The sequence below is a fragment of the Mandrillus leucophaeus genome, unplaced genomic scaffold (assembly GCF_000951045.1).
Source record: "Mandrillus leucophaeus isolate KB7577 unplaced genomic scaffold, Mleu.le_1.0 Scaffold4, whole genome shotgun sequence".
Lineage (NCBI taxonomy): Eukaryota > Metazoa > Chordata > Mammalia > Primates > Cercopithecidae > Mandrillus > Mandrillus leucophaeus.
Genome location: NW_012104253.1, coordinates 1,039,530 through 1,062,516, shown reverse-complemented (window position 1 = coordinate 1,062,516; position 22,987 = coordinate 1,039,530). Strand labels below are relative to the sequence as shown.

The 22,987-nt window shown below is 48.4% G+C and overlaps 1 protein-coding gene across 3 annotated transcripts in view; it reads left to right on the top strand.

The window, feature by feature from the left end:
• TRAF3 (TNF receptor-associated factor 3) overlaps positions 1-22,497 on the top strand; it is a 76,937-nt gene extending 54,440 nt beyond the window's left edge. Inside the window, exons 6-11 of one of the 3 annotated variants that reach the window (XM_011991587.1) lie at positions 1,641-1,721; positions 5,325-5,399; positions 7,118-7,210; positions 13,936-14,076; positions 19,494-19,668; positions 21,437-22,497. In XM_011991587.1, the coding sequence (XP_011846977.1) occupies positions 1,641-1,721; positions 5,325-5,399; positions 7,118-7,210; positions 13,936-14,076; positions 19,494-19,668; positions 21,437-22,008 (1,137 nt within the window). In that variant the 3' untranslated portion in view covers positions 22,009-22,497. The remainder of the gene's footprint in view (positions 1-1,640; positions 1,722-5,324; positions 5,400-7,117; positions 7,211-13,935; positions 14,077-19,493; positions 19,669-21,436) is intronic. The other 2 variants (XM_011991588.1, XM_011991589.1) reach the window with 2 other exon arrangements.
• Positions 22,498-22,987: the final 490 nt, after the last annotated feature.

Here is a 22,987-nt window from a genome sequence, read left to right as displayed (position 1 = left end):
GGGTGGATCATTTGAGGTCAGGAGTTCAAGACCAGCCTGGCCAACTCGCCAACACGGTGAAACCCCTCCTCTACTAAAAATACAAAAAATTAGCTGGGTATGGTGACATGCACCTGTAGTCCCAGCTCCTCCGGAGGCTGAGGTAGGAGAATTGCTTGAACCCAGGAGGCGGAGGTTGCTGTGAGACGAGATCACACCACTGCACTTCAACTTGGGCAACGGAGTGAGACTCCGTCTTGAAAAACACACACACACACACACACACACACATACACACATATATATATAATGTGCTTAACCACACATTACTAAAGAATTGCAGGTCCCACTTACACCATTTTTTTTACCTATCAGATTGCCAAAGATTGTGCGATAGAATTGGCAAGGGTGTGGAAACATGCATCCCCACGATACTGGGAGTGTAGATTGGTGTGGGCTTGTTGGAAGTTAAACACAGAAAGATATTGATTGGCCTCCTCTTCCCTGGCCACAGTGCTGCCCTCCACCCCCTTCTTCCTCAGCCTCCCTGCCCTGAGCCCCATCCCTATTCTGCCACAGAACCACCGTGGGTGCCTGCAGAGTTGGGCCTTAGAAACCTGCCGAGGAAAGCAAGCTCCTGGGGGAGAGGAGCAACTACGTTTTGAGGACGAGCTTCCCTCGAGTGGGCTGCTGCCTTCCTCGGCCCTCAGACCCGCCAGTCAGACTCTGGCTTTCAGCAAATGCCTCCCCAATTCCTTCAGTGGAACAGCAACATAACTGAAGGCCAAAAGAGGACCTGAAAAGATGGATGGGGGGAGGGTTGAGGCATCCCGTGGCCACTGGGAAGCCGCTGCCACAGTCTTCCTGCTCAGCAGGGACTGTTCAGCATGGCTCCATCTCTGGCTCTGCCTCGTTAGTCTCTCCCCAGGGGCCCTGCAGTTGATTTCCTTGTGGGGAGTCCTTGCCCTTGCTCTGCTCGTGGACAGGCACCCAGCAGGTGCCCGTGGGATTGGGCTTAACAGTCGCCATCATCCAGCCTCAGCAAACATGAAGTGTGTGCTATTAGAGAAGGCCTAACCCAAAACTTATCCCAATTTTCCATGGACTAAAAATAATCTAGATTAAGGTTCTAGGTGAGTAATGTAAATACTCAGTAGGTCATGCTGCTCTCACGTACTTGGGAAGCATTATTTCCAGACTCCAAACTGAGAGGCCAAGGGAAACCCTCCGTCTCTCAACCAGCAGAGGCAGACACCAGCTGTGTCCCCAGCTCCGCTGTCCACCTGTGCTGTGAGTGCTATGTGAGTGGCCATGCCTCCCTGGGCATTGCACGTTAGGGGCTGTGTGAACCAGAAGCAGCTCTGGCACAGAGGAGATGTGCTAAGTGGAAGCCCTTGTGGCGAGGCCCCCACCAGCAGACTGTTCTGAGGCAAGCCGCCCTCACTGGTCAGATCTGACCAGATCTTTGGAGATACCTGTGATGTCCTGAGACACTCACACTCTGTGACAATAATGACTCAGCCGTACGTAACGTGAGTGCCGTAGCTTAGGGGACAGTGATGGTGAGCAGAGCCATTCCTGGGGGCCCCGTTGGGATCTCAGCGGGACTGAAGGAAGACAGGTTGTATGTTTAAAGTTGACAGTACTTTCTCTCTCTGTAGAAACATGAGGACACCGACTGTCCCTGCGTGGTGGTATCCTGCCCTCACAAATGCAGCGTCCAGACTCTCCTGAGGAGCGAGGTAGGGGCGGCCGGGCCCGGCCGGGAGCCTGTGAAGCCCTCAGGGCTGCGTGCCTGGGTCCCCTTCCCTGCATAGCCAAAGCCTCACGTTTTCCCAGTTCATGGGAGTCATGTGTATAGCCAGAAAAATAAAAACCGCAGCAAAAAGCCTTACACCATTTTTTGGAAGTCAGAAGCAAGCAGTCAAAAGCTACGGTGTAGGGTCGGGTGCAGTGGCTCACACCTGTAATCCCAGCACTTTTGGAGGCCTCGGCGGGTGGGTCACCTGAGATCAGGAGTTCAAAACCAGACTGGCCAACATGCTGAAACCTCGTCTCTGCTAAAAATATAAAAACTAGCCGGGCGTGGTGGTGCACACCTGTAATCCCAGCTATTCAGGAGTCTAAGGCAGGAGAATCATTTGAACCCAGGAGGCGGAGGTTGCACTGAGCCGAGATCGCACTACTGCACTCCAGCCTGGGCAACAAGAGCGAAACTCCATCTCAAAAACAAAACAAAACAAAACTACAGTGTGGTAAATTCAGAGCAAAGATTGTGCAGCATTAAGAAAATGGGAATATTTTATATACAGTACAAGCAAAGGTGACAAGGGGTTTTTAAAGTAATTTTAACTCTATAGAATAGTAATTGCTGTTAGATTATCTCAAGAACATGAATTAGAGACACTTCAGAACCATTTTGCTGACACATGCTGGGTGGAGGACAGCTCCCACATTTTAGGGCCTCCAGAAGGGCCCCACGTGGCCTCCCCCAAGGGTTGCGCGTCTCACATTGCCGTTGGCACTCTCTTTGAGATAGGTAGATTTTGCGTTGACTTCACTTGATCAGGATATGTCCAGTTGGGAAAATTTCAAGGATTCTTAATGTTTCTGCATCTGTCCTTACCTGGAGCTCCTTTAGTTAGTATTCTGGGAGTCATCTGGGGCTACCCTGGGCTCCCTGGATGTGTGGTACCCTGATCTAAGGAGCCGGCTCACCTGCTCACCTCAGCATTTTTCAACAGACTGAAATTTTATTAGTAGATACAGGGTAGCAGCAGGAATAACTAGCCTCGCATGCCCCTGACTGAGCAAGAGGGCCCATGTGGGGCTAGGGTCAGGGACTCAGGGTACAGGAGGGCCCAGAGAGCCACTCTCCCCCAAGGTGTGCCCTCCCAGGACCTTGAAGCTGAGGGTCAGGGCACAGTCTCGCCTGATGACAGTGGCCTCTGGGCCCTGAATGTGCCCCTGGGAGGAACTGGGGAAAAATACATGTAAATTATTGCCACAACTGGACAATCCTCTGTTAATGTTTAAAGAGTGCGTGCTGTTGAAATAATTTTTTTTTTTTTGAGACGGAATCTTGCTCTGTCGCCCAGGCTGGAGTGCAGTGGCCGGATCTCAGCTCACTGCAAGCTCTGCCTCCTGGCTTTACGCCATTCTCCTGCCTCAGTCTCCCGAGTAGCTGGGACTACAGGCGCCCGCCGCCACGCTTGGCTAATTTTTTGTATTTTTTGTAGAGATGGGGTTTCACCAAGTTAGGATGGTCTCGATCTCCTGACCTCGTGATCCGCCCGCCTCAGCCTCCTAAAGTGCTGGGATTACAGGTGTGAGCCACTGCACCCAGCCAATTATTTATTTATTTATTTTATTTTTAGTTTTGTTATTTATTTTTATTTTTTATTTTCTTTTTGAGATGGAATCTCGCTCTGTCGCCCAGGCTGGAGTGCAGTGGCGTGATCTCTGCTCACTGCAAGCTCCGCCACCTCCCGGGTTAATGCCATTCTCCTGCCTCAATCTCCCTAGAAGCTGGGACTACAGGCACCCGCCACCATGCCTGGCTAATTTTTTTGTATTTTCAGTAGAGACAGGGTTTCACCGTGTTCGCCAGGATGGTCTCGATCTGCTGACCTCGTGATCCGCCCGCCTCGGCCTCCCAAAGTGCTGGGATTACAGGCGTGAGCCACCACGCCCGGCCAATAATTTATTTTTTTAAAACATTGTTAAACCTGCATCTCTGTTGGGTTTCTGATGAAAGATACTATTGAGCTATAGGTTATTCCTGCCCCTATTCCAGAGCTCCTGTAGATTCCCTAAGACTCAGAATACTGATAATAAAACCAATTTAGAAAAAGGTCCAACACCGAATTTACTCTAGTACACTGAAAATGACATGCATCAAGCCCAGTGTGTCCCTGGTTTAACATGTAATAGTGTTGACATGCAGGTTTGTTATTGCAGTAATGACACTGGGAATACATTCTAAGTTTTTAAATTAACCTTGTTCTGTGCAGTCTTCACACTGCGTTTCCCTGCCAGTCACCTGTCACGTGCCTTATGGGCGCTTCCTGCAGGGACAGCCGATCTGGGTTCCAAGGAGCAGCAAGGGCATCAGGCTGCCAGGTTCCTACCGCCTTGACTCTGCCCTGGCTCTGAGACCTTCCTTGAAGGTTAACCCTAGCGGTGGCCACATGGGCCCCTCAGTCCCTGCCCCTCCTCCTTAGCTTTCGCAGCAGGGATCCATTTTCCCCTCTGTTGTAAATACCCACCTAGAGGGAAGGACCGCCTTTGTCCTGGTAGACTGAGAAGTTGTAGAACTTAGCTGCATCCTCCAGGAGGACGTGCTTTGTGAGGCCTTGGGAACACATGCGTGCTGGCACACAGAAAGACACCTTCCAGCTGCTGCACCCACTGCTGCACCCACACACCCTCCTCCCAGGGAGAGTCTGTGTTCTGTGAAGATCTATCCCTAGAGTTTCCTGATGGGAATTTCTTCAATAAAAGGCAAAACTTCTGCTCAGTCTTGGGGCATGATAAAGAAAAAAAAAGACCAAACTATACCTCATTTGTATTAGCCTAACTCCTTAAAATGTAATCTTTTCCATTCCCTTTTCTCTTGTTAGGGCATCATAAGTGATTTTTATTTGATGACTCACCAGCATTTGAGCTGAGCAAGGGACTTTTTTCTTGCAAAATGAGTTATCTGCTCCCAGCCCCACCTAAATTTCCTGCCATCAATTAGAGGTGACAGTATTAAGATTCTATTGCTAGACTGATCTTAGAGGTCTTTGAAAAGCTACCTGAGTTTCTGGCCCTTACAGAGGGAAAAAGTCTTTTCAGATGAAGGAAAAACTCATCTGCACTTATCTCAAGTATTATGAGTAATGGTACATTGTGTAAGCTTGCTTTGAAAATATATTTATTTTTGTGTACCGTATATTAGGTGTGTGACCCAGTTGCATTCTGAATGCTTTCTATTTTTTTGTGTTTTCATGCAATTTTTGTTTATGGTCTTTAAATGTGCATTTCAGTTTATGTTTTTTCTTTCTTTTTTAAATTCTGGCACTACAGATGGCATGTCACATTTTGAACAATTTGTTCTAAAGAAACTACAAGTTTAAGAAATGTTATAGTAAATGTATTCTTGTATATTGGCGTATATGTGTATACACGTGACTAGACCGTATATTTACTGCATAAAAGTCTAGGCAGAGATGATATATACACACCAGTAGCGATAAACACCATTCTTAATAGTACAGCCCAGATGCTATCTGTGCCCTAATATGTTTGAACATTTTCATGCAAACGTTTGTGCCACAACTCACGTCTCTTTCCCGTTGCAGTTGAGTGCACACTTGTCAGAGTGTGTCAATGCCCCCAGCACCTGTAGTTTTAAGCGCTATGGCTGCGTTTTTCAGGTCAGTATCCGACATTTGTCCTTCCCAGTCACTGACATTCTGCCATGAGAGAAAGTTATTATATTAACATTTTAACATGCAAGCTCTGGACTCCTTATTCTTCGTCATGAAACTGAAACACCCTGTTGCCTGGGTGACGAAAGCCACGTGCAGCAGGCGGGATGCTCGCTTTCCAGTTGGTGGTGTTTTGAGACTGCAGGGAGACACTGCGCTGAGGTGGAAGTTAATACATTAAGAGAAGTGCTACATCCAAACCAGCTAGTAACGCAACAGACAGGCTTGACGTTTGGTGGGGTTTTCAGATAGATTGTTACGGAAATTTTCGCTGTTACCTGAATATAAGCGAATATCAAACTGAGCATAGTTTCAACAGCGTGTGTGTCAGTACACAGCCATAATGATCACACACGTGTGTATCCATAAATGCATTTGATATACATGTCTGTGCTGACTCTGACCCCAGCTGGGGACAGACGCAAAATGGAACACAGCTCTTAGAGAGCATACCTCCCAGAGAACAGCGTGGGGAGGGCGTCTCTGCTGCTGCCACACATGTAGTGTGAGAAATCTGCATCTGGTGTTTTGTTGTTGTTTATTTTTTAACACATCTGAGATTGCTAGTGAATGGAACCAAGTTTTCATTTAAATATATGTATCTTAAAACTATCAAGAGGCAGTATATGTTACAATTACAGTATTTTATATTTTACGTAGCACCAATACATTATTATGAAGTCAGTACAGAGAGATTGGCATCTTAGTATTTTCTGAGGAAGAGAACAGCCAAAGAGTAAGAATGACTGTGCCTTCCTTTGCTTTAGTCTCTAGCAAGACTGAGCCTCCCCTGTTCTGTCGTACGTAGTATCATTCATTCTCTCTGTGTATGTGTATATATATGTTTATATATTGCAACACTTATATCAACATATATATATGAATATTCTATGTACAGAGTATATGTTTTGGAGATCATTAAAATGCTTTCTGTGGCTTCTTAATTTTCTAATAGCAAAACAAATTATATTTCAGACAAATTATTTCCTTAAATGTATGAAGTACAATTACATGTGCTTATTCCTGACTCTAAAATGGTCTACATCTTATGTACTCTGTAGATTGTATTTGTTTTGTATGTAACTTTTCTAAGAATACTAGAATGGTGAAGAGCAATACATCTTTGGATACAGTGTATTTGAACTAATAAATTAATACTTTAGTAAATTCTTTTGAATCCTGCTTTGCTTACATGTTTACTAGACTGTTGTCTAGTAAAGTTGTGGCAGTATCTTGCCACAACTATGGGTATCTAAACATTTTCCACTTATACTACATTTTAATGAGAAAAATAGTTTATAATAGATCAAGAATGAGTTTAAAATTTAATTTCTTGATGTTACAAGTGTCAACCCTTGATAAGAAGCCGCTTGAGATGAGCTGGAGGGATGAGGAGATAACCCTGAGATGCTCACTGTGGCATTGCAGGGTGCTGGCTCTGCTGGCTCACTGTGGCATTGAAGGGTGCTGGCCTCCTCACCTGCACGCAGTAGCCAGGTGGCCCTGAGCACAGCCCTCCTTAGGCGCAGAGATTCCCTGTTCATTTGATGCAAATAGGTCTCCCCTCTTTGTGTTTAGTGCTGCTTTTAGGGTTGTATGTTAGCCTTTCTGCCCTTTGGAATGCAGCGAGGTTCGCTGAATGCCTCACATCTTTGCTCTCGCAGGGGACAAACCAGCAGATCAAGGCCCACGAGGCCAGCTCCGCCGTGCAGCACGTCAACCTGCTGAAGGAGTGGAGCAACTCGCTCGAAAAGAAGGTGGGCTGCACACTTTCCTGCTGCTATGGGATTTATATCATCTCTGCAGATTATTTAAAGACAGAACCTTTTTATAGTTATTAATGGGTTTTGGATAAAAGAAACCATATCAAGAGATTGTCAAAAAAACTCTGTGTGTTCTTGAGCTTATAAATGAAGGTGTTTTATTTTTGTTCTTTGTTTTTTAATTGCCAAACAAGTGTGAAGTGCTTTTTTAAAGTCAATCACATTGTGATTTTTTTAGCATCCATCCAGCACAGAGATGATCAGATGCCCAGTCCCCACCCTGCTGGGTTTTTTTGTAAGCAAAGTTCTGTTGGAAGACAGCCATCCTTACTCGCTCTGTGTTGTCTGTGGCTTCTTTCGCTCGAAAGCAGCAGAGTTAGAGATTGTGGGGACTGTACAGCTTGAGATATTGACTACTTAGCTCTTTATAGAATAAGTTTGCCAGCCCTGACCTGGGTGGTTACCCCTCTAAATGTGTTACACTTCTGTGTCTTTTACAAGAGACAAACAGGAGAAAATATTTGATATGACTACAATTGATTTTGTCATTTGACACCTTGTGAAACTTGGTGCGCTCTCCACATAGATGGGACCACTTCCCGAAAAGACTCACTCTCCCATGCTGTTTTTTTTTTTCTTTTCTTTTTTTTTTTTTTTGAGACGGAGTTTTGCTCTTGTAGCCCAGGCTGGAGTGCAATGGCATGATCTCCGTTCACTGCAGCCTCTGCCTCCCGGGTTCAAGCAATTCTCCTGCCTCAGCCTCCCGAGTAGCTGGTATTACAGGTGCGCACCACCATACCCAGCTAATTTTTGTATTTTTGTAGAGACGGGGTTTTGCCATGTCGGTCAGGCTGGTCTCAAACTCCCGACCTCAGGTGATCTGCCCACCTCAGCCTCCCAAAGTGCTGGGATTACAGGTGTGGGCCACCGTGCCCAGCCTCCATGCTGTTCTTGAGAGACCTTCATTGCAGGCCTGCAGATGCAGGAGCAAGCACCTTCCTGCAATAATGCTAGTTCTCAGTGGAGTTTGTTCTGTGATGTTCAGCTCAGCGGGGCCGCCTTCTTATCGTGAGAAGATGAAAACCTCTAAGAATTGGTAGAGAAGAAGTTGTTGTAGGATCTACCATTGTGGCTTAATTACAAAAATATAAACAATTCAATATTCAGCAAACATGTATTGAGAACTTGTAGTAGGAGGACACTAAGGTGAATTAGAACAGCCAATGGAGTTGACATTTGAGTTTCGTAAAGATTTGAATGTCTTGTTTCCAGTGTTAAATCCCAGCAATTTAAAATGTAAATATACTGCAAGGAGTCTAAAATTTTAAATCAAAATATTTCCCTTTAACCTGCCTTAAGAGTTTTTCATCTAAATGCTTGAGCTGAGGCTGAGAAGCAGTGGAAGGATTGGCGTCCTGTGCACACACATGGAGCAGAACAATGCTGATAGGCAGCAATGCAGAACTCATATTTGCAGAATCCTGGAGATCTTCTTGTGAGCATAGAGCATTTGCTCTGAGTTCAACGGTGGTTTACCTAGGAATCTTTTTTCCCTCTTTTTGAAGCTGGCATTTTGTTTCTGTCTTTTCAAAATTGTAGGCATAGATCATAAGGCTTCTTACCTCTCATAGATGCTGTGTTTCTCATTTAGAAGGTTCTTCGTTTCAATTTAAGGATAGGCTTTGTGGGCCGGGCGTGGTGGCTCACGCCTGTAATCCCAGCACTTTGGGAGGCCAAAGTGGGCGGATCATGAGGTCAGGAGATTGAGACCATCCTGGCTAACACGGTGAAACCCCGTCTCCACTAAAAATACAAAAAAAAAAAAAAAAAATTAACCGGCCGTGGTGGCGGGCGCCTATAGTCCCAGCTACTTGGGAGGCTAAGGCAAGAGAATGGCGTGAACCCAGGAGGCAAAGCTTGCAGTGAGCCGAGATGGCGCCACTGCACTTCAGCCTGGGCGACAGAGTGAGACTCCGTCTCAAAAAGAAAAAAAAGAAAAGGATAGGCTTTGTGGCTGGGCGTGGTGGCTCATGCCTATAATCCCAGCACTTTGGGAGACCGAGGCAGGCAGATCACCTGAGGTTGGGAGTTCAAGACCAGCTTGACCAACATGGAGAAACCCCATCTCTAACAACAAAAAAAATTCAAAAATTAGCCGGACATGGTGGCGGGTGCCTGTAGTCCCAGCTACTTGGGAGGCTGAGGCAGGAGAGTTGCTTGAACCCGAGAAATGGAGTTTGCAGTGAGCCAAGATCTCGCCACTGCACTCCAGCCTGGGCGACAGAATGCGACTGTCTCAAAAAAAAAAAAAAAAGAATGTTACCACTGAGTTAGATACACAGTAGTTGAACAGGTCTGCAGCACGTGGTTATCCAGCAGGATGGTTGTGAACTATGCTGTCATCTGGCAGCCTTTCAAGGCCGAGTCCCTGTGAGGATTCGGCTCCTTCCTTTCCATTCTGTGCTCTTTTCCCCACTGAAAGTGTATGGTTTGCATCATTGGAAACCCCAGGACATACCAGAGCAGCCCGCCCACACACAGTGCAGCAGTTTCTCACTCTGTGAATGCCTCATGTGTTTAAACTATCTCCAGCCAAGTCACGGTGGAAGCCCCGAGAGTGCAGGATGCACAGCTGTGCACTGCCTTCTTGGACGTTGCCAAAGGACTGATACCTCCTGGACTCTGCCCATCAGAGCAAACCCCCGCCCTGTTGTCAGGCCAGCCAAGCCTCGGCTCTGCACATTCTCACTGTGCTCATGAGAATGTGCATGGTGCCCTTCACTAGGTCCAAAAGCAAAGGCTGGACAAAGAGCAGCGATTTTATGTTTACTTACAATGGGAATTTATTTCTTATTATAGAATTATTCAGTTGGAATTTCTTAGGGTATTTTGTTCATCTGTCATAGAAAATAGAATGTTTGAGCTGGTTCAAAAAGACTGATCCTCAGCCAGGCACGGTGGCTCACGCCTGTAATCGTAGCACTTTGGGAGGCCGAGGCAGGCAGATTGCCTGAGCTTAGGAGTTCAAGACCAGCCTGGGCAACACTGTGAAACCCTGTCTCTACTAAAATACAAAAAAATTAGCCGGGTGTGGCGGTGTGCGCCTGTAGTCCCAGCTACTCGGGAGGCTGAGGCTGGAGAATTGCTTGAACCCGGGAGGCAGAGGTTGCAGTGAGCCAAGATCACGCCAGCCTGGGCAACAGAGTAAGACTTGTCTCCAAAAAAAAAAAAAAAACAGGCCATTCCTCACATTCGTAGTCAAACTAAAGAAAAACTGCAAAATGGACTTAAAAACACCCATTTTATATTTTAAGAAGGCTTAAATGGAGGGGAAATGTAAAGCCCCCCCACCAAAGTGGGCTGGAGTAAAGGACGTTCTCAGTGCAAAGAACCTCGGACCTCCTGGGCAGCTGTTTCGCCGGCTCCCTGGAAACACACCTGCCAGGTGGACTTTCCTGTGCCTGCGGCATCTCGCTGTAGACGAGTGGAAGCAGTGATCTGCAGGACCTGGGAGTTGGATTCTTTGATTAAATAAATAAATAAATAAATAGTTTAAATAAGGGAAGTCCTAAAGTGAAAGAAGTTGAGTTGGCCGGGCGCGGTGGCTCAAGCCTGTAATCCCAGCACTTTGGGAGGCTGAGGCAGGCGGATTGCTTGAGTCCAGGAGTCCAAGATCAACCTGGTCAGGCCGGGCGCGGTGGCTCAAGCCTGTAATCCCAGCACTTTGGGAAGCCAAGGCAGGAGGATTGCTTGAACCCAGGAGTCCAAGATCAACCTGGGCAACATGATGAAACCTTGTCTCTACAAAAAATTTAAAAATTAGCGACTGGGCGCGGTGGCTGAAGCCTGTAATCCCAGCACTTTGGGAGGCCGAGACGGGCGGATCACGAGGTCAGGAGATCGAGACCATCCTGGCTAACGCGGTGAAACCCCGTCTCTACTAAAAAAATACAAAAAAACTAGCCGGGCGAGGTGGCGGGCACCTGTAGTCCCAGCTACTTGGGAGGCTGAGGCAGGAGAATGGCATGAACCCAGGAGGCGGAGCTTGCAGTGAGCCGAGATCCCGCCACTGCACTCCAGCCTGGGTGACAGCAAGACTCTGTCTCAAAAAAAAAAAAAAAAAAAAAAAGTTTAGTGTGACATGACATGTGTTCATTGCTGTAAGTTGCTTCTGCTCATGCTCAACTGCTAGATTTGTTGGAGAGCAGTGGCGCAGTTATGGCTCACTGCAGCCTTGACCTCCCGGGCTCAAGTGGTTGCACCCAGCCTCCCCGGTAGCTGGGACTGTAGGCGTTTGCACCACACCTGGCTAATTTTTGTTTTTTCTTTTTGTAGAGACGGGGTTTTGCCATGTTGTTGTCCAGGCTGGTTTTCAATTCCTTGGGCTCAAGTTGTCCGTCTGCCTCAGCCTTCCGAAGTGCTGAGACTACACGTGTGAGCCATGACAGCTGGCCTATTGACAATGTTTTGGAGACATTACTGGGATTTTTGTCAAAAGAGTTGGCATACATGTCATCTTTTTGCAGGGATATGAGAATAAAGAGTCTGAGAATTCTGTCCCGTGTTTGACAGATGGAAATGAATGAATTGTTACTTTCAGAGGGACACAACCACCACGCGATGCTGCATATGGCCCGCTCCACATTCATGCAGGTTGACCACTTGTAGGAGTTCGTGGACGTATGAGGCAAGGAAGGAAGGAAAGCCAAGTTTTGCGGAGTAAAATCCTAGGAAAGTGAAGTTATATTTTGCCCATGAGACATTGCAAGTTTTGTATTCCTTAGTAAATACATACTTGTTTTAAAATAAGACAGTGATTGCTTCAAAAGATGTCTCTTGACTTGGCCAACTGTGCCGAATATGAAAAGGACGCCCGTCTTTAGGCTGGTTATCCTTTAGATGGACAGCATGAAGAGTCAGCTCTTTATCACATCTGGTTTTGTGCCGAGATGCCCTCAGGCCGTCACCTTTGTGACCATTGGTCCCCAGGCATTGGTGGTTTTAGAGTGTACATCGTTGGAGAGGCACACATCGCATCTGGCACAGAGCTTAGGGTCTTCTGGGGTGGAGACCACCACCCCAATGGATAGACAGAGACACCCGTTGGTAGATGGGGGGTCAAGATGCCCTTTGTAAAAATCTTGTGAGGAAGAAAGCCTCGTAGGAGTTACCCTTGAACTTTCATCTTTGAGACCAGGTGTTAATTTGTCTTTGGGAGCTAATTATCTTTCAGAAAGATTTGGAAAGGTCAGAGGTGGGGCTGGAAATGCTCACTCAGCAGGCCCTCCCTTCGGCTGGGTTGCAGAGGCTCTTCTGTGCTTCTGTGGAAGGGTATCCTCAGGTGTCAGTTATGCCTGCCCGTGTTGAGGGGGAGCAGACTGGCCCCAAGGGTGCAGCACCCATGTAATTTTTTGTATTCTCATCACGCTGTCATTATGTTGGCACAGCTGTTGAAACTGCAGGGTGTGACCCCTGGGTGGATGTGAAATAATTTAGTAGGTTGTGACCAGCATTGTTTATATTTATGGGGTACAGTGTAATGTTTTGGTATATATACATACACATTGCAGAATAGTTAAATCGAGCTAATTAACATATCCATCACGTCACTTCATTTGAAATCTCCCCCAGCAGTCTTGAAACACGTGTTAGTATGAATCAGTCACCATGCTGTTCAGTGGGCTCAAAAACATCCGTCCTTCTGTCTACCTGAGGCTGTGTGCCCTCTGTCCAGCAGCTCCACAAGCCCACCCCACCACCCACCTCCACCGCCCACCTCCACCAGCCCCGGTAACCCCCATTCCCTGCTTCTGTGAGCCTGACTTTTTTAGATCCCACGTCTAAATGAGAGTACATACTGTTTGCCTTTCTGTGCTTGGCTTATTTCACTTAGCATAGTGTTCTCCAGGGACTAGTATTTTCTTAAATGAAATGGAATAAAAGAAAAAATATCAGGGTGCATTGTAAATTATTAGGGCAAGTACGGCTTTATGACACCTGTTTTCAGGGATACCCACACACGTTGGTATAAATGGGGTGGTACATAAGCATCTGTTTCTTACTATGTTTCCTGGTCAACAGTTGAAAAATACTCTGGTAAAAGATTTACTAGTTTTTAGCAAAAACTTGATAAAGCATCTCATTTATTCTGAAATTCAATCAGCTGCTGCACTTTGCCTCACCCTAATTACTGGAAGAGATTCTGAGAAACACTGTTTATGGGATTCCCTATTAAATTAGGACTGGCTGGGTGTGGTGACTTACACCTCTAATCCCAACCCTTTGAGAGGCTGAGGTAAGAGGATCACTTTAGGCCAGGAGTTTGAGACTAGCCTGGGCAACATAGCAAGACCCCAGCTCTAAAAAAAAAAATTTTTTTAAAGCCTAACCAGACATGGTGGCGGCATGTACCTGTAGGCCTAGCTACTCAAGAGGCTGAAGTGGGAGGATCACTTGAGCCCAGGAGGTCAAGGCTGCAGTGAGCTATGATTGCACCACTGCACTCCAGCCTGGGGACAGAGCAAGACCCTGTCTCTAGAGGGAAAAAAGAAAGAAAGAAAAGTACCAGGACTACCACTTTCTGTGTGAAGGGATTTTTTTCTTTGAAACTCTGTCAATAAGCTAACAGAAGGCCTATCTTGTGAAAATTTAATTTATATCGTTGTTAATTAATATGAAAACCACTTTTGGTTACATTAATTAAAGAATTTCTTTTTTAGGTTTCCTTGTTGCAGAATGAAAGTGTAGAAAAAAACAAGAGCATACAAAGTTTGCACAATCAGATATGTAGCTTTGAAATTGAAATTGAGAGACAAAAGGAAATGCTTCGAAATAATGAATCCAAAATCCTTCATTTACAGGTAAGAATCTTAGGACTGTGGCCAGATCAAAGGGTAGAGGAGCTTGCCTGTGTTCCCCTTCAGGGCTTAGCAAACTGCTTGAGCTGAGTCCTTGACCTTTGCAAGCAGAAAGGCAACTGATTTCTCTGGCCTAAGCGAAGGCTTAGAAAAGGCAGCTGGGCTAGCACAGGCCCAGCCTGGGAAGCTGCAGGTCAGCGTTTTCTTACTGCCTTTTCTCTGGAGAGCAAACCTCCACCACTCTTCCATGCTTTGATCTACTGTTGGAGAAATAAGATGCGAAGCCTGTATTTTTTAAATTAGCTGTTTTTATTGTTTAAGATTTCATATTGTTGATGAGTAGTGGCTATGTGCAAAGTCTCACTTCCTGCAGTGAGGTGCTGTGCAGCCCAGCTCCTCTGTTGTGAGCTTTCTAGTGACACGCGCTCACCCGCTGGGTTTCACTGTGGAGATCCGCACGCACCTCCAGAAGAACAAACCAGTGAACCTTTGCCACCCTGAATAGAAGCGATGATATAAAGGGGACTGATGAAATGTCACTCCTCCTGTCTTCTGTCGTCACAGGTGTCTGTGAGGTGCTTGTTAATAGATGAACATTGTAGATGCTCTCTGCACATTCAGTTACTCGTGTGCGTTGGTGATAGTAATTCTCGTGTGTGTGTCACACACTGTGGAAGAATCACTCATGTCACTCAAGGGCCTGTACTTACAGTGTGGCCCTACATTATCTGGAAGAGAAAATACTTCTAATAGCACAGAGTCATGGCATCTTTGAGAATGCCTTTTCTCTAATTTTTGACATTGGAGATGAGTCATAGTGACTTGAATTGCATAGAGATTTATTAAATTAATTTCTTTTTTATTATACTTTGTAGTTACCCAGAGAGAAAAGGAGAAAACACAATGAAACATTATGTTGTATTAAAAAAGGCACAAGTCATTAGCATTAAATCAAGCCACATAAAGTACAATGTTTCTTAAAACACCAAGCCTCCTGCTGGAAGCCCCCAGCATTTTGCTGAGGGCCCAGAGATGTGTCGGTCATCAGACTGGCCAAGGCGACTGGTCAGGCCACTGCTGCAGGGCCCTGGCCACCCTGTGGCCCGCCTGCACCTGCACTCCCTGGCAAGCAGCTCTGGCTATTCACGAGATCATTGCTGTGGTTGACCTGGGGCTCCGAGAGGCACTGGAAAGGCCAGGGAAATCACCTCTTAAAATAGCCACAACAGAAGGAAGAATGCACAAGTACTGGATTCATTTACAACAAAAAGTTAGAATATACGCAGTGATGTGTCGATGCCCCATCCCAAACCTCACATTTCCTCTGCGTTCCTCTTCAGTTTCTCCCCTTCCTGTCAGACGTTCTCATTTACTTTACTTTTTAGTCGAGTTTAATCACTCTACGGTGTGTGATTTCTACTTGAAAACTTTTATGATTAGATGAACCAATGAAGCATAAGTCAGAAAGAAAAGGGAAACCAAGTTGCCAAGGCTGGAGAAGTTAGGATGGAGTGGTGACGGCAGCGGTCAGTGTCCCTTGACATGTGACGAGTAGGAGGCTGGGCGTGGCAGACAGCAGGTTGTGTTTAGAGAAGGGACTCAGAGCAGGCTGCCCGTGTCTGATTCCCCTGAGTGCAGGGATGTGGCCCTGCCTGAAACGTGTGAAAACTCTTCTCCATGTGACCCTTTGAGCAGGTGTGGTCTAAACAGAAGGTCCTTCCAACTGTGTGTTTTTTTTGAAAGGGGAAATTCAGTGTTACCTTTGGGATGACTGTGGGGTTGGTGGTCTTTAGCCAGGAGGATTCTGCGCTGTCCATCCTCAGGAAATGCTGATTGAAAGCCAGAGACGCTGGCCGTGTGGGAGCTGCACCGGACCAGGCCATCCCGCTGCTGCTGCAGGCCCCGCCCACCCTCTTGAGTGGCAGCCCAGCCCAGCCGTGTTCCCCATTGTTTCATCCTCAGTGCCCTTCCGGTTGCCCCAGGAAGAGTTTATTGTAAAATCTTACTGTGGCCCAGAAAACCTCTGTGACTGGCCACCTCTCACCTTCCCAGCTTCGCCCCGCTCCCCGTGCTAAAGTGGACCAGCTTGTTGTTCCTTGAGAGGCTCCCTGCTGCTGCACAGATGTCTTTTTCTCCTGCTTCCTTTCCTGGCCAGCTCCAGGCACTCCTTCAGCAATGTTTGTGGACCACCTAGGTGATGAGGGCACACGTCACTTGGGGTCTTCCTCTTTCTTCCTTGTCTGATTCTCCAGTAGACCCTAAAGTCCTGGTGATGGCGGGAGTCAAAGTACAGAGGGCCCGATGGCCTGGCTGTGGCAGTGGGGGTGCAGGTAGGGGGCAAGGAGTGGAATTCGAGAGTGTCTTTGCTTTGCATGCCCGGGGAACAATGAGTTCTTAATATTTTACTTCTTAAATATCCTGTTTTTCTTTATTAAGAAGACAGCCTAGGCCGGGCACTGTGGCTCACGCTCATATTCCTAGCACTTTGGGAGGCTGATGCGGGTGGATCATGAGGTCAGGAGTTCGAGACCAGCCTGGCCAAGATGGCAAAACCTCGTCTCTACTAAAAATAGAAAAATTAGCCGGGTGCAGTGACAGACATCTGTAATCCCAGCTACTCAGGAGGCTGAGGCAAGAGAATCGCTTGAACCCAGGAGGCAGAGGTTGCAGTGAGCAAAAATTGCACCATTGCACTCTGGCCTGGGCGACAGAACAAGACTCTGTCTCAAAAGAAAAAAAAAAAAAGAAGAAGATAGCATAGGTGCGAGCATGACCCAGGCTTCTGGTGTCGGTGGACTAGATGAACTGGTGGTTCTTGCAGTTGGGGGTCCGCAGGGCACATGCGGAGCAGTAGGCGCTGGGACAGAAGGGAGGGACATCCATCCATGCAGCCCTCACTCAGGCTGCAGGCACCACCGGGCTTCTCACAGTGCCAGGCTTGTGTGCCAGGGTCCCGGCGGCCTGAGAGTGGGGCCTCACAGCAGGTGACGTGGTTGCAGCCCTGGCGTGCAAGTGTGTGAGGCTCATGGGCTGATGCTCCCTGAAGGCAAGCCTTCTGATTTGGATTGTTGGTGTGGAGCGCCGTCTGTCTCTCCGGCTCTGTGTCGGAGTCTTTTTTCTGTACAATTCCACACCTGCACTTGAGATTTATTTTTATAGAAGCTGCAGTGGCTGAGTGTAGACCGTCTTCAGGGATGAAATCACGTTGGCTGTGTTTTAGAGAACACTTTATGTGGCTCTGCATTCTGCTTTGAAATGGTGCCATTGATACAGATGAAGGGCCTGTTTGAAAAATAGCCCGAGTTCCCTTGCTGCTCACGGAGATACCTTTTCTTTAGTCGTGCTAGTCTATGCATGCGGTGCATGCATGTTGTGTGTTCCTGACTTGGGGGCCCCTGCTGTGCAGGGGAGTCCTTGCTGGAGACTCCTGTTCTGTGCTCGAGGTCAGGCGTGCCCTTGTGTAGCACCGTCATGGGGGAGGGGTGGCTGGGCACCATCCCCCTCTTAACCTCAGGGGCCTGAGGCTTAGCGTGAGGCACAGCTTGTCCTGGGCCACCCTGCCTGGGACTCATGCTTCATTTTGGAGTTTGCTAAGTTACAAAGGGCATCTCTCAGACTTCTGTTGATGTTTTCATTAAGTTTCCCCTGCAACTCGCGAGCACCTGCCAGCTCAGTGCACGGTATCAGAAGGTAGAGATTCAAGAGGCTCCTGGTGCTCACTAGAGGAGCTGTGTGATTTGGATGTTCAGTGTCGTCAGTGGTATTGTCCCCCAGCAAATAGACTTGGTGAGCTAATTAAATATTCTTCTGAGCATGTACGATTGTGTAAACTAAAGGGGCAGGGACAGTGTCAGTTTAAAGGGACAATGACAGTGGAAAGAGGTGTTCGTTTCTTGGAAAGAACAGGAAGAATAACACTGCTTTTATACCCCAAAAGCCACCCAAACCTGTCATGTTTGTGTCTTCGTGGTTAATAACAGCCAGCAAAGGTGCTGAAACCTAGATGTTTAAAAATAGACTTCCAAAAGGAGAAGTGAATTCAGGGGGCCCTGGGACCCGCCCCGTGAGCACCTGGTGTGGCCGCAGCTTGTGAGGTGGCTCAGTCATTCCACAGCTTCACTGAGCACTAAACCCTCCAGCCCTCACAAGCTGCTTGAAAATGCACATCCTTTTTTGAAGTGAAAACCCTTTAAGTCCCTGGCTTCATCTCACAGGTGGGCATTCCAGCCCCTTAACACAGACTGGGCCACCAGGGCGGAGTACGGCTCCCAGGCCTCCAAGTAGTGACAAATACGAGCGGCCTGTGTGTTTTGGGAAACGGTTTCTGAATTAGTTAAATGAAGTAGCATAAAGTCAGGCCTGGTTGCTGGCAGCCTCACGTGTTCGGGGCAGGTTTCTGCGTTCTCCCTCGCTGGAGCCTGGCAGCCTGGGTGTGGAGCCGGTGGGGGAAGACCCCTGTGTCTGCAGCATCGGCCCACTGGGTTTCACCCAGGGCCTGAGGACATGCCCTGGGGCCCTTTCCTGCCACCATCCAGGTGGGAGGAGTGTGAGGAGTGGGAGCCTTCTCCTGGGAGGGTCGTTCTGGGGCAGCCACAGAGACAGGGCTGTGCTTCTGCCCCAGACCCAGCAGCAGGGTAGGAGGTCTTTAGATGTTCCAAGGGAAGATGAGGGCACATGGGCACAATTCTGGCATCCTAAACCTGAGACCCTGTGGCAGCCATGCAGGGCCACTTGCCCCGTGGGACCTGCACTTACAGGGGTGAGGTTTCTCTGGGAAGCAGGGACCCTCCATACCTATGGCCCCCGAGGTATACGAGGGCTGCAGAAGAGATGTCCATGGGAGCCTTGTGGCCCTGCACAGGTGCTGTGGCCTGGGAGAAGAGCTGGGAGGAACACGTGGGAGTGTGAGGGTGAGGTTGGATCTAGGTGTCTGACAAGATTGCTGGTGTGGGGTTGACTGATGCCAGGGTGTGGGCATGTGAGAAACAGGGCGGGCAGGTGGCACCAGTGCTGCTGTGAAACAGGGAAGCCTGGGCAGGGGCTGTGGGCAGCAGAAGCATGAGCTGCTGCCTGCCCCAGAGACAGCGGAGACCTCTCCCCTGGTCTTCTGAACACTTGCCACCTGTCACTTCGCTTTCCTGGTGGCTCTCTGTTGACAAAGCAAGCTGACCTAGTGGAGCCTCCTGTTGTTTTCTTCCATCTGGCTTCACGTCACCTCAAGTGCTCCCTGCCGGCACAAGCACTTGTTCCCAGGGAGCTCCCAGGAGGGCCGATGCAGAGCCCCGCTCCTGGAGTCAGAGCCGCGGGTAGCAGGCCTCTGTGACTGTTCTGCTCCTAGCCCGTCTGTATTTGATGGGAGGCGGTGCAGCATTTTCCAAGTCCTAACTATGTTTTGCTTTTTAACACCTTTGGTTTGGAAGCGAGTGATAGACAGCCAAGCAGAGAAACTGAAGGAGCTCGACAAAGAGATCCGGCCCTTCCGGCAGAACTGGGAGGAAGCAGACAGCATGAAGAGCAGCGTGGAGTCCCTCCAGAACCGTGTGACCGAGCTGGAGAGCGTGGACAAGAGCGCGGGGCAAGTGGCTCGGAACACAGGTGAGTCAGGGGCCGGGGCTGGGCCAGCAGTGTGCATCTGGGCCCCGGGGGACTGCTGGGGCAGGGTCTGTGGGATGAGGGCTATGTTAGGTACATGCGCCTTAGAACAGTTCTTTCCAATTATGGGTAACACGCAGAGGTGTGATGACTTTCCTGCTGAAAGTCCCCCAGCAAAGACAAACGTTTCCCACACAGGCTTGTCCCCTCCATGTGAGGCCCTGTGTGGTGTAGAGAGTAGGGGCAGCTGCAGCCACGGGAAGCTACAAAGCCCTCCTGGGAGAGACTGACCACAGTATGACCCGCAGGACAGGCCCAGGTGCACATGGCCAGGACGTGCTGGTCGGGGCGCCCCAGACCTGACTCCTAAGGGCCAGAGGGCAGCAGTCCCACTGCGCTCTGCCAGCGTGTTTCTGATCCCACAAGCAGATGTGGGCCTATGGCTTTGGGGACTGAAAGAGTATTGGGAATATTTACATGAAGAGGATTAATGGCAGAAAGAACACAGATTACCATGGCGTGTGGGGGGCCGGATGAAGCAGGCAGAGGATGAGGCTGGAGGAGAGGGGAGAAGCTTCGCCTCCGAGAGAGCAGAGGCCACCTGCAGGCACTGAGGCCGGTGGGAGGGGTGGGGAGAGCACAGCTGTCTCCTGCTCCCAGGGGCTCCCACCAGCAGGCTTCCCAGGAAGCCATAGTGGAGTCGGAGCGCTCTGTCTTGGACCCTGCAGTGAGGTGTCCTGTGACACACAGGCAGGTCACCCACCTAGGACATCCCCTCTCAGCAGGCCGTGCCTAGTAATGTGTCCAGACAGGGCTGTGGGCATGAGAGCGGTGGTAGAACTGGGGCAGGGACCTGGGCTCTTCCCTGGGAGGCGGTGGCCTCAGGACATCTGTCTACACAGTTTTGCTGGTGTTACCCCCAGAAACCACAGTCCTTATATTGTTTCAGATGCTGGTGTGACTGGGCATGGTGGTGTGGCCTATAGTCCCAGTGCTTTGGGAGGCTGAGGCGGGAGGATTACTTAAGCTCAGGAGTTTGATGCCATCCTGAGCAACAGAGCGAGACCTTGCCTCTTTAAGAATTAAAAAATGAGGCCAGGCACGGTGGCTTACGCCTGTAATCCCAGCACTTTGGGAGGCCGAGGCGGGCAGATCATGAGGTCAGGAGATCGAGATCATCCTGGTTAACACAGTGAAACCCTGTCTCTACTAAAAATACAAAAAATTAGCCGGGCATGGTGGTGGGCGCCTGTAGTCCCAGCTACTCGGGAGGCTGAGGCAGGAGAACGGCGTGAACCCAGGAGGTGGAGCTTGCAGTGAGCTGAGATCGCGCCACTGCGCTCCAGCCTGGACGACAGAGACTCCGTCTCAAAAAGAAAAAAAAAGGGCCAGGTGCGGTGGCTCATGCCTGTAATCCCAGCACTTTTGGGAGATCGAGGCAGGTGGATCACCTCAGGTCAGGAGTTCGAGACCAGCCTGGCCAACATGGTGAAACCCTGTCCCTACTAAAAATACAAAAATTAGCCAAGCGTGGTGGCAGGCACCTGTAATCCCAGCTGCTCAGGAGTCTGAGGCAGGAGAATCGCTTGAACCTGGGAGGCAGAGGTTGCAGTCAGCTGAGATTGTGCCACCGCACTCCAGCCTGGGCAACAGAGTGAGACTCCGTCTCAAAAAAATGAAATAAAATAAAAAGTGCTGGTGCAGCTTTGCTTTCCTAACCTTTCTGACGTTCACCTGTCTCATTCACCAAATCCCTCCTCACCTGTGGCAGGCCTGCTGGAGTCCCAGCTGAGCCGGCATGACCAGATGCTGAGTGTGCACGACATCCGCCTGGCCGACATGGACCTGCGCTTCCAGGTCCTGGAGACCGCCAGCTACAACGGCGTGCTCATCTGGAAGATTCGTGACTACAAGCGGCGGAAGCAGGAGGCCGTCATGGGGAAGACCCTGTCCCTTTACAGCCAGCCTTTCTACACTGGCTACTTTGGCTATAAGATGTGTGCCAGGGTCTACCTGAACGGGGATGGGATGGGAAAGGGGACGCACCTGTCGCTGTTTTTTGTCATCATGCGTGGAGAATATGATGCCCTGCTTCCATGGCCGTTTAAGCAGAAAGTGACACTCATGCTGATGGATCAGGGGTCCTCTCGGCGCCATTTGGGAGATGCGTTCAAGCCCGACCCCAACAGCAGCAGCTTCAAGAAGCCCACTGGAGAGATGAATATCGCCTCTGGCTGCCCAGTCTTTGTGGCCCAGACTGTTCTAGAAAATGGGACATATATTAAAGATGATACAATTTTTATTAAAGTCATAGTGGATACTTCGGATCTGCCCGATCCCTGATGAGTAGCTGGGGAGGTGGATTTAGCAGAAGGCAACTCCTCTGGGGGATTTGAACCGGTCTGTCTTCACCGAGGTCCTCGCACTCAGAAAAGGACCTTGTGGGACAGAGGAAGCGGCAGAAGGCGGACGCGTGCGGCGGGAGGAGCCACGCGTGAGCACACGTGACACGTTTTATAATAGACTAGCCACACTTCACTCTGAAGAATTATTTATCCTTCAGCGAGATAAATATTGCTGTCAGAGAAGGTTTTCATTTTCGTTTTTAAAGATCTAGTTAATTAAGGTGGAAAACATACATGCTAAACAAAAGAAACATGATTTTTCTTCCTTAAACTTGAACACCAAAAACACACACACACATGTGGGGATGGCTGGACATGTCAGCATGTTAAGTAAAAGGAGAATTTATGAAATAGTAATGCAATTCTGATATCTTCTTTCTAAAATTCAAGAGTGCAATTTTGTTTCAAATACAGTATATTGTCTATTTTTAAGGCCTCATCTGGTCTCTGTTTTAATAATTTGTTTGTCAGAAGACCCTGAAGTATACCTAGGTCTTTTTTTTGAAAGTCTCTAAATTCAGAATCATTTTTAATTTAAAGTTCTACAAATAATTGTTACTGCAAACATTTTATTTTAAAACGCTGATAGACTGATATTTCTTGGAAGAAAATATAAAATATCAAACACTGGTTATCACTTGTGATAGGAAAGAGAATATTCAACCTGTTGTTATTTCTCGTTAGAAATGTAAACCTTCAATATCTGTCGTAGTTAATGACACGACTTCACAATTCTGAACGGAGCCTCGCTCATGGATGCTGTGCATCATTTTCAGATTTATAATTGTTTTCACCCTAAAATAGGGCATCCGTTGAACTTTGGAGTTCTAAACAAAATCCTGTAGGTGTTTGGATTCTGCCCCATGTGTTCGGACGAGCTCTCTGTTGCTGACAGCACCGGCCTTCGGTCTCCATGT